General features: G+C 40.8%; 1 protein-coding gene across 1 annotated transcript in view; it reads left to right on the forward strand.

Annotated features, from left to right (window-relative positions):
• The window catches only part of JAG2 (jagged 2), a 42095-nt gene extending 34286 nt beyond the window's left edge, over positions 1 to 7809 (forward strand). Inside the window, exons 19-24 of the mRNA XM_010158288.1 lie at positions 1619 to 1732; positions 1904 to 2019; positions 3250 to 3480; positions 3929 to 4060; positions 4865 to 5021; positions 6780 to 7809. Of these exons, the coding sequence (XP_010156590.1) occupies positions 1619 to 1732; positions 1904 to 2019; positions 3250 to 3480; positions 3929 to 4060; positions 4865 to 5021; positions 6780 to 7252 (1223 nt within the window). The 3' untranslated portion in view covers positions 7253 to 7809. The remainder of the gene's footprint in view (positions 1 to 1618; positions 1733 to 1903; positions 2020 to 3249; positions 3481 to 3928; positions 4061 to 4864; positions 5022 to 6779) is intronic.
• Positions 7810 to 11748: the final 3939 nt, after the last annotated feature.

Raw genomic sequence — 11748 nt, forward strand, 5'->3', positions numbered from 1 at the left:
TCTCACTGCTACCATTTATCACAATCACTTTCTAAGTCTGGTCCTTTAAACTGAAAAGATGAGCTGATACTGTGCATCATCCAAGAATTGGTGTTTAAAAAGTTTTTTCTGAGGTGTTGGAGTGGGGGTTCATTTTCAGTGGAAAGAAACCTTTCGAAAGAGGAGGGTTATGGTTGAAAATGAAGCAGTTGGTACCTGTGGCTCACAGTTTCACAGGTTGGTTTGTTGCCTTTGGTAGACTGTTGCATAAATTAGTATTGGTCACTAATTAGTGACCCGGGATAGCAAATAATGCACTGCTGTGCATCTGAATGGTCTATGCTTCCATAGTCCATTCAGATGGACTGGTGGACGAAAAGCTGGACATGAGCCAGCACTGAGTGCTGGCAGCCCAGAAAACCAACCATATCTGGAGAAGTGTGGCAGCAGGTTGAGGGAGGGGATTCTCCCCCTCTACTCTGCTGTTAGACCCCACCTGGAGTGCTGCGTCCAGCTGTGGAGCCCTCAGCATAAGAAGGATATAGGCCAGTTGGAGCGAGTCCAGAGGAGGCCACGAAGATGATCAGAGGGCTGGAACACCTCTCCTATGATGAAAGGCTGCAAGAATTGGGCTTGTTCAGCCTGGAGAAGAGGAGGCTCCAAGGAGACCTCATTGCAGCCTTCCAGTGCCTGAAGGGGCTACAAGGAAGCTGGAGGGGACTTTTTACAAGGACCTGTAGTGAAAGGACAAGGGGTAACTGGTTTAAATTGAAATCAGGGAGGTTTAGATTAGGTATCAGGAAGAAATTCTTCCCGGAGAGGGTGGTGAGGCACAGGAACAGGTTGCCCAGAGAAGCTGTGGATGCCCCATCCCTGGAAGTGTTCAAGGCCAGGCTGGATGAGGCTTTGAGCAACCTGGTCTAGTGGAAGGTGCCCCTGCCCATGGCAAGGGGTTTGGAACTAGATGGTCTTTAAGGTCCCTTCCAACCCAAACCACCCTGAGATTCTATTATTCCCTGCCTCCTTCACTAGATTTCTATGACCAAGCCCCTGAGTCTATGAAGGTGGTTGTTTATAAGAGCCTTTTGTGCTATGTATGTACTAAACTAACCTACTCAGTATTCAAGGTTGTTATAACAGATATTTGATGTTCCTTTTCTTAAACTAAGCTATTACTTTTTTCTTCTGTATGGTAAACTGTGTTGCAGTAAGTCATGTTTTTGAGCATTGTTGAGCCAATTCATTGTTCAACTCTTGCACGGTGATAACTTCCTGAAAGCATGTGCTTTTCTAGGAAGCTGAAATATTGGAGCTTAATGCCAGAACAGGATGTGGGACTTGAGTTCAGTAGCTGAATGTGGAGAAGACATTAGCACCTTCAGCTGTCCAACACCTCTGCTCTGTAAGATGAGTCAGCATGTGACTGCTGCTTTGATCACCAGAACTTTGATTTAGGGTTGTAATAATCTGTTAGACCGTACTGATGGAAAGGTAGAACTATCTGATTAGGAGACTAATTCTCAAGCCAAGCTGTCCTTTGCTTGTTAGGAAAGCAAGTACTGTCAAGTTACATCTCAGTAAATGTCTATTTACAAAGTTCTATGTCCTTGCCATTGAATTTTACCTGTTTTCTGTCTAGATATTGATGAATGCCAGTCTTCCCCTTGTGGATATGGTGCCACTTGTATAGATGAAATAAACGGATACCGATGCACTTGTCCCCCTGGAAGAATTGGTCCGAGGTGCCAAGAAGGTATTCCCATATCTGCTGTCAACCTTTACTCAAAAGCAGTAGGGTACAGTGCAGCCAGCAATACAGTTCACAGGCAATAGTCTGTGTGAGGAACAGTAGCTGGTATTTGATTTAAACTTGTATAGCTTCAGTAACTTGAAGAGGTAAAGTGTCTGTGTGCTTTTTTCTTAGTAATTGGAATTGGAAAGCCTTGCTGGCTTAAAGGAATGACCTTTCCCCACGGCAGCAGGTGGGATCAAGAATGCAACAACTGCCACTGTTTGGATGGCCGTATTGACTGCACCAAGGTAGGAGTTTTGACCTGTCTTCTTAAATCCACCTGGCTGAAACCAACTTAATGTTATTCATGACTTAGGAAAAAATAAGACTAGGCTAAATGCAGCTTGAACATGTTAGTATATGTGCTGCAAGCCTTTCAGCCCTCCTGAGATAACATTTCTGTGTGGATTTGTGGTACATGTGCAGCTTTACATCGCAGCTGGAGAGAGACAAGATCAGTGCTGCTTACAAGTTGTAGGGCTAGGTGGGTGGCTGGCTCCAGAGGAGCACTAATAGCACTTACAACATCGCCTCACACAGCACTCTCCCACGTTTCACTGGAAGCACCAGTTTAAAAACGTCTTGGTTTTATTAATCTATCTGGCTTTAATCTTACTTTGTTTAGCTAGGTGTGTGATGTAGGCAAAGAAAAAAATAAATTTTGCAGTTAATCATTTAGAAATGCTATTTTAGACCCTTAATGGTGTTGTGATTTCAAGTTTGAGATTTCTTCAGAAGATAACAGTATGTGAAGGTAACCAGAATCTTAGAAATGGTGGTGTAGTAAATGCAATTTATCCCTGTGTAGTGTTCTGTTCTTTCATTGGTAATGGAACAAAGGTGCTTTCTTGTGGATAATTGTGCTTCAAGAAATCCCTAACTTCCTAAACTAATAGCTATATAGTATTGTGAAGAATCTTAAAGGTTACATGATGAAACAGAGCTGTGTTTGGAAACTTACTGCACCTCAGTAACCTGGGTGTACCAGCATACCTTTCCTTTTGGGGGAGTGGTTGAAGCGATGGTGCTTATGGCCAATGTGCATCAGGTCTTTAATATGTTGAGCATTCTGTAACAAGGATCTCAGTATAAATACTGAAGAGAAATTGCTCCTTGTGGAGTTGTTTCTCTGTCCAGTTTATAGAAGCCTGGATGACTAGTTTAAAATAAATGCTTGAAATCCTGTATAATTCAGTTATGTGGGGCAAATCTGTAAGCCTCTGAAGAGATGTGCCTAGTCACTGGTGTCTCAGGTAATCTTTGCACAGTTCTTACTCTTTTATCCATACAAAATGTCCTCATTTTGGGGAACAGCATCTCCATCTTCTACTAGGACTCCAGTAGGATTGAAATAGGGTGTGGTTTTTTTTTTTTTGCAGGCAGTAGTAGATCATGACTATCTTGTGTGAATTGTTTATTTTGATTTGATGCATAAGAGCAATTAACTGTAACAGTACTTTGTTCTTTTTAATTTCTAGGTGTGGTGTGGGAAAAAACCTTGTCTGTTACACAAACACTGGGATAATTCAAATAACCAGTGTCCCATGGGTCAGGAAAAAAAATGTTTTCAGCCACCATGCATGGACTGGGGAGAATGCAGTGCCTCTGAACCCCTGCCTGCCAACATCAAGTGTCTGCCTAATTCTGGGTACTTGGACAATGACTGTGCTAGAATTACTTTAATTTTCAATGGAGACAAAGTCCCCCAGGTGAGAATGGAATTATTAATGAAGTATGGCAGCATGTGTAGGGATATATTCATTGTCAAAGCATGGAAGATTAATGTTTCTAATATGATTCCTTGCTGTCATAATCATACAAAAATTATTATTATACTCCTCTGCTATTAATTGCCCTTTGTCTAAAGGGTGAGGCAAAATTAAGATTTGTACTGAATGTTTTCTTTTTTTTAATTCTCAACTACTTTCTTCCATTTCATGATGGGATCAGACTGTACTAGGATAGTCATAGAAGCTCAGTTTCTCTCTCTTCATTCCAAAACCCTGTTCTTTATTTATTTTTTTTAACCTTTCTTGCTGCCCTCTCTGCTACCTTCATCAGATCTCAGGATTTGCAAAAAACCTCTGAAGATGTTTATTTTTAATGTACTTTTTGTCACTTGAACTAAAGTCATACATTCTCCCTTGCTTCTAACAGGGCACTACAACTGAAAATATCTGTTCTGAAATCCGGTATTTACCGGCTAGTAGGACTGTTTCTAGGGACAGAACTCTGATAATATTGTGTGATCTGTCTTACTCCACAGAGAATGCAGTGGAAGTTGCTATTGTAAGTATGAGACATATTAATATCTGTAGGAAAATGTTTCCTTACTAGTTGGAGCTGAGGAAGAGGTTGTTTAAGCTTGTTTTGTTTCAGCACAGGTACTGCATGCAGTCTGTGGCTTAGTCTGACTGCAGAGCAACTTTGTGATCTCCAATTTCCTATAATGCTAGATAGCTGAAACTGCAGGTTTCATTCATGAGTGAAGGCTACCACAACCTCATGATAAATTACTGTAATTCAGCCCAAATTAGTGGACAGGTGCCTACCTGTTCTGTCAGAAATCTTGGGCTATTGACCCTTCATATTGCAGTATGAAGATACACTTGCTGGTGGCTTCCAAGGAGGGGTTAATTTCATAGTAAAGTGTTTACCCAGGCAGAAGCTCAACTGTCTCTACCAGTACTGTAAAGAACATGCTGAGCCATGGTGCAGGAAGCAAAGCGTATGGTATAAATAGAGCAGACTGTTATTAGTCCAAGCTTCTATCTAGATAATCCACATGTCTTGAAGTACTCCAAACTGTGACTAAGTTTAGCTCAGCAGTGTAACTAACATGGAAGTCAGCTGCCTTTTATTGGCAATGCTAGATTAGCAAGTAGGCGTGTTACCCACCAAATCTGACACTATGTCTGCAGTTTGGGTAGGGCTAGCCATGCTGTTGCTACAGTAGATTTCTAGGGTACTGTTTGTAACTACTGTCAGGTAAATGGAACTCAGTGACCTCAGTTAAGGATATAGCTGGATTTAAAAAGTTGATTTCCATGGTTGGGTGACTCTAATTTTGTTTTTCCTCTGCACTCCCCTTAGTCTTTTGTCCCGCATCGAGATGAACAAGATAATAGTCTTATACAGAATGCTGCTAATACTATAGTAAATGCAATCACTAAGCGACAAAACAGCACTGTAATGTTGGCAGTAACTGAAGTCAAAGTAGAGACCATCGTTGTTGGGAATTCATCATCAGGTAAGGTTCTCAGTGCAGACATTCTCTGTGTGTGCAAATGTTTTGTTTCCCTACTTGTCTGTCTTTACATGTTGGGGAAATAGATTGTTTCTTTAATTGCTGTAACTAACTGAAGAGAAAGTGACTTTTAAAATCAAGGTTCTGTGCTTCTGAGCTAGTTTAAACCTAACCTCACCCCTAGCATAATATCCTTACCTACTGTTGCCAGTGTTTTGACTGACTTCCAACCCTCTTCTCTTGTCTAAGCATACCGTTCACAAGATCAGGAGTTCTCATGTGCTGTTCAAATCCTTTCTGAATATACTATGTTAACCTTAACCTGACCTCAGCCCTCTGCTGCTGCACTATAGAAACTGAGGCTGTGACGTAACGAAAATATGGGGAGGGGGAAGACACACAGTGTGATATAGAGTCCCTTCTGAAGTGCTTGTACATTATTTATCTTAAGAGTTAAAGATTTCTAGTGTCTTTTAATACTTGGCTGTAAGAATGTTAAACTTTGCTCTCTCAACGTGTTTCTCACTAGTGTATGGCTGGCTTAAAATGTAATGTTTCATTCCTCTTAATGAGGATATGGTGTGAATGGAGAGACCTTTATCTCTGAACATTGGCTCTTCAAGAGCTATGCCAAAATAAGCAGTTTTTGCATACCTTTGTTCCTGCCTGGGGAGGCAGGAAACTGCCTTGTGGAAGGCCTCTGGAAGGCTCCAGTTCAACTAAGCCCCAGAATGGAAGTCTTAGAATGGTACGAGGCTCTCCCAACCCTTTCTTGGACCTTTCCAACATTCTGGAAGTTCTTCCACCCAGAGTCCAAGCAATTAGTAAATTGTCTGGTTCCACTTCCCTTGCATTTCCCTCCTAGGGAATGTCTTTCATCTGTTAAGGCCTTGGCAAATGTACCACGTCCTCAGCTCCCCCGAAGGTGTGTGCCAGCTCTGTTCCTGTCTTGAACAGAAATTGCAAAGATGCTGATGTACCTCAGCCTCCCTCTGCTGATCGTCCAAATGTTACATACATTTTCAGGGATGGTTTCCTAGGGAAATGATCTGGGTCTGTGTGGCTGGAAGAGCACTGGAGGGATTTGTGATTGGGAATGCGGAGAAAAGCAATTACCTAACTCCTTTTGTTCGTTCATTGAGCAGTGACAACTCTGCTTTAGTGACAATATCCTGGTGTTTTTCTCTGAAGTAAGACTGGAACATTGTAAAGAGTGTGTGATTGATTTGGTTACGTAGCTCTAACCTGAATGTCTTTTTGAGATAGTTGGTACATAAATGTCTGGACTTTTATGGCAAAGGACTCTTATTTGACAGTAAATACAGGACATATTTCTGATGCAAGTGCCAGTACTTCTAGAGCAACTTGGATGCAGGGTACTCTTCATAGCCTTTCTATCTATAGGGTAGATTGTTTTTTCTAGAGTCATGACTGAGGTTTTCTAAGCCAGCTTAGCTTTTAGATGCTTGAGAAAGAAGCTGCTTGTGTAACTGGTCTGTCTGTTGAAGGGGAAAAAAATCTCAAATGTAGCATTTCCCCCTTCATCATTAAGCAGTGAAAATGCTGACTTAGTTTAAACTGTTAAAGAGCATTTCTGGGTGGACCAGTGCATTCAGGCACTTATTGTGCTGTAATGACGTCTTACGTCCTTTCTCCTAAAAAACGTCTCGAGGGCTAACCTGTAGTTATGTGTGGATGCACTCCCTGCAGATGTCCAGTGCTATGTAACTGTTAAACCTTTTGTTTTTATTTGCCCTCTAGATTACTTGGTTCCAATTCTTTGTGTGGTATTTAGCATTGTGTGGCTGACTTGTATCATCATCTGTGTGTGGTGGACTCGGAAGAGAAGAAAAGAGAGAGAGCGAAGCCGTCCTCCCAGAGAAGAGGGTGCCAATAACCAGTGGGCGCCTTTAAATCCCATAAGAAATCCTATAGACAGATCTTACAGTAACAAAGACATTCGTTATGAATGCAAAAACTTCATATCTCCTCAAAAAAGAACTTGTGATGCAGTAGAGGAGTATGTAGAGTATGAGGAAGAGGAGGATGAAGAGGAGGAAAGAGATGAGGAAATGGACAAATTCCTTTCTCACAAACGCGCAAAGCCTTTGCCAGCAAAGGCCCCTGACACATCAGAGAGCAGTCCGGTAAAGAAATCCCATCAAATAGGCAAAATGGACAACAGATCTGTAAAAAATGTGAATGCATCAAACTTTGAAGGCAGTAGAGACTAACCTGTGTGTAGAACGTAGGCAGACTGCGCCTGCGCTTACTGGGGAGGGGGAAAACTGGTATCTCCACTTTCCATCAAGGACTAAAAGTATCTGGAGTTAAATGTTCATAGTTTCTTTATTTTGCGTAAAAAAAAAAAATAAAAATAATAAATAAAATTTATTTTGTTTCTTTAGCCTTGTATAAATTATTCAATGACTGTCAGATGAAAAAAATGAGTAATCTTTGATAGTTGCTATTTTTGTAAAGTTTACTTATAATACACTCGCTGTGTGGCAGAGGAGAGGTTGTATTTTCAATATGTGTAAAGTTTATTACAAAAGACTGTACACTGTTTACAGAATGTATTTCTTTTTATTACTTGCTCTAATTTAATGGTGGCTTTAAAACCTCCTGGTTGAGGAAATTATGTGAACTTTAAACTGCTTTCTTGACTTTGAATCTCTATTAATGGCAGCTCACTGCACTTGTTACGTTAGTAGCTTCTGTAAGATTCTGTTTTTCCAAATTTGCCTTACACACTTTGTAATAGGAACAAAAAAATAAGAGATCTTTCAACTGTGGTTTAAAAGTGGCCTTTTGATTTCTGTTTAATTCCTTTAGAATTGCAGTATTGAAGCATGTGACAAGTGCCTTGAGATTAAACTTTTTCTATAGCAACTGTCAAAGACTGCCATATCAATATAGAAAAATTGTGAGAACTCTAGGTTCCCCAACTGACACAGTTTATTTTCTAATAGTGAAAGTGCTTTTTTGTAAATATGTACATATTAAATGAATCACTCTGTATATTTGATTTAATAACTTAAATATTTTGGTCTTTTTTTACATGTCATTCCTTTTAATTTATGTTGCAGAAAAGGAGGTTTTATGGCAGTTTATAAGACTTTTTTTTGGTATTATGTCCAGATTAGAAAATGTTAATACAATCAATGTTAGGAATCTGTTGGTCATTTGTATTTACATAGGAACATAACCACTTAGGTGTAAATAGACCCAGAAACGTTTGTTTATCCCCATGTTCAGCCCATCTCAAGAACACTAACGGGTGCATCTACTGTACAGTACCAACGTAGCGAGGCATTGGTTTTTCCTTTTGTGAATGTTAATTACATGTGGTATTACTTTTTTTTTTGCGTTTAAATACAGGCCTAATGAAGGGAACAATATTTTCCTCAATCTTGATTCTGTTGTGCTTTATTCATCTTTTGCTCTAAAGGGAAAAGGCTGGCAAGCTCAGAAGATGGGAGTACCTCATTAGAAATGGTTCTTTGCAATGGAAGGCTTATGCCTTTTTTTTTTTTTAAGGCTTTATTATTGCTATTAACTGGGCAATCTGTAAGCTTATTTTAATTACTGAAGTGTAACACTACGTACACCTAGTTACCCTACCAGTGAGAGGAGCGGATGTTTGAGAGTATAAATTCTGACCCACAAACAATGTAAACGTGAATGTTTTGAAACCAATTATTTTATACAGGAACACAGGATTTGCTTTGCAGGATCTTCTGTTTTAGTACATTTTTGTTTGACATGTTCTTAAAAAAAAAGAAAACTTTCAGAAAAGAAACTATTTATTAAAGCATTTTATAATGTTTGTTGTAACTTTTTTACTTGTGCTAAATACTCAAGACTTATTTTGATAACCTGGTTAGGAGTTAGTTTAGAAAAAGGGTACTATCCTTCTCATGTTCCCCAGTATAATCCTGAGTATTTAAACCAAAAACACTTTTTTTCTGCTACTCTTGTAACTTTTTGTACTGTAATGCTGCTGTCTTCCATAATCTAATAAAATGATTCCCTCATTGTGTGTAAGATACTTCAGATTGTGTTTGCTTTCAAAGTGCTTGGAGTTGTGACGAGGCTAAAGGAAGGAGTGCGAGTCCGGATTTAACGCAGGGAACTTCCCGTAGCCTGAGCTCGCAGCCTGCTCCAAGTGCCCGTGCGGCCTGGACATGCTGGGGTTCCTGTGCCCGGACTCTCCCGCGCTGCCTCTTTGCAAGCACAAAGGCTGGTCTTTGAGCTGCTGGCTGTGTGGATGATGTGCCTGTTTGAATGGGCTCTCCTCCCAGCTGGGGAGCAGAGGTTTGTCCAAGTGGTGTCGGTGTGCTTCCTTGGGTGATGAGGGCTGGTGAGCATGCAGGAGCTTGAGGTGTTCTTCTGACAAGTTGGATTTTTAAGTGCAATACCTTCCTCCGCTACCCTGCAGCCATTCTGACCCTTTACTTGTCATGTTCCATTCAGTTCAGTAGTTCTGTGCCTGTTTCTTGCAGTGACTTGCGTGGCTTTTCTGTAGAGTTTTCTGTAGTGAAAGGTGAACTCTTAGATAAAATAATATGGAATATAAAAGTGAAATTTTCCTACTAGCTATCGATCTCCAAAGCAGAATTCTAGATCCTAGCAGAGTTTTTCTTATTCCAGTCCTCATCCAGTTACTTTATTTTCCTTGTAGTATTGTCTTTGTGTTGATAAGTGGGAGCTGTTTCTGGCTTCTCAAAATCAGATTCTGTTGTTATCTTTGATTTCCACTTTTCAAATGTCTCCTGCCCTTGATGACAGGCATCTGGGGGAGGGGAAATATAAACCAACACTTTAATGATGACTTTCTAAAATTGATTACATTGTGCCTTGGGAAAACTCGGGCTGCCCTTAGCTCCTCAGAAACAGTGGGAGCAATGCTATAACCATCCAGGACAGCGCCAGGCTAGAAAAATGTCTTTAAGATGCACAGTCCTCAGACTGCAGTACTTGTGAGTACCTGCTGCAGAGAGCTGTTTCTGATAGTCCCAGTGTACTTAAAATAGCTGAGTGCTCCTTGTTGGAGGTTTTACATGAATACAAATAAATGTAGTGGGTGTTGCTGCTGTAGGCAAAAGGAGAAATAATAGTTTTGCATATCTATGAGACAGCAGCGAGCCAGCTTACTGCTGCTGAAGGTGCTAGCTCTGCTGCTTTCGTGTTACTGAAACAGTAGATAAAGCATATAAACGTGTATACAGCGATGGGGCACAACAGTGGCCATCACCCAGTGTTCTGAACAAAGAGTCAGTATTCCCTGATGGCTGAGGCCGTCTCCAGGACTTGTTCCCATGTGGATTCACAAAACCAGCACGGGCAAGTGTTCAACTCGATAGTGTTGTCTGCCTGCCAAAACCAAGAGTCATTTAATGCTACCTTCGTGTGATGACCAAGGGCGAGTTGTGTAACTTGATATATGTGAAACAACGTGAATAAGAGAATGAACAAAAAGCAAATTTACACAGTTTAACCTTGGTCTGTTTTATACAGATTTTATTTCCATGCTGCTCTTAATTGCAAGTCATCTCCACATCACCTTATTCACATTAAATGTTGAACTCGTAGAGCTCAACTTCTTGCTGGTGTGCGTGTGCTAAGCATTGTGTGTCTTAATTGAAAGTCATCTCCACATCACCTTACTCTGCAGTAGTTTTATTTCCTTTTGACTTACATTAAATGTTGAACTCGTAGAGCTCAACTTCTTGCTGGTGTGCGTGTGCTAAGCATTGTGTGAATTCCAGAATCGGAGCTGTTACAAGAACTGCATAATGAGGAAGATCAATAAATGGGCTCTTCCTTGAGATTTTTTTTCTAAGCAGTGAGTAGTTCCAGGTTACTTTTTCTTCTCTGATGCTCTGTAAGATCTGATGCTGACCTGAACCACTCGGTGAGCTCGATTCTTTTGGCCATTTGCTGTCATCTGGTTGGTTCTCCTCCAGACCACGTAAGTAGTCCTCTGGAGGTCAAACTGTGCTTGGGTGGCGAGTTAGTTCATATAGCAAAAGAACTCACTGCTGCCCCGTGCTTTTTCAAGGACAACCTAAAAGTTGAAAGACATTTCATTCACTGCCTTGAAAGCTGCAGAGGACACTGGCTGCAACAGTAGTTGTGAGGTGGCCTGGATAATAATGGGATTTGGGTGGCATAGAGTTGATTTGCACAGAAATTTGGGTTGGTTCAATTCAGTTGTGTATGGTATCTCTATTGTTGCTCTTGAGTGCTGCTGGGCTCTCATGGTCCTTTGGATGCAACAGTGGATGAGCCTGAAGAAGAGATCAAGTAGCTTGTGAACCTTCCTAGGCAGTGACATCCCTTCTGTTGGGCAGTCTAGCTGTGACCTTCGGGGTGCTTAGTGTGAGCGAGGAGAGTAGAGGTTGGCTTTGCTTTATCTCCTTTCTCAACAGTAAAGTAGGTGTTTTGAGTCACTCCTGGTAGGAATCTTGCTCTGCTTTGGAAGAATAATGGCTCGTTCTCCTGCAAAGCAGTCCTGAACGAGTCTCTCTTGTCCTTATTTCATCCCAGATGGTAGAATAAAGAATGGGCTTATAAAACAGTAAAGGAACAAAAGGTCCCCTTGGGAATGAGGTAAGACTAAATCCTTCCCATGTTGTTCCCTTTTACGGCACCCATTGTAACACATGTTTCTGTACAGATATGGGGGACTTCTTGCTCTTTCTCTGTATAAAAGTGTTTTTTTTCA

The sequence above is a fragment of the Eurypyga helias genome, unplaced genomic scaffold (genome assembly GCF_000690775.1).
Source record: "Eurypyga helias isolate BGI_N326 unplaced genomic scaffold, ASM69077v1 scaffold6589, whole genome shotgun sequence".
Taxonomy (NCBI): Eukaryota; Metazoa; Chordata; class Aves; order Eurypygiformes; family Eurypygidae; genus Eurypyga; species Eurypyga helias.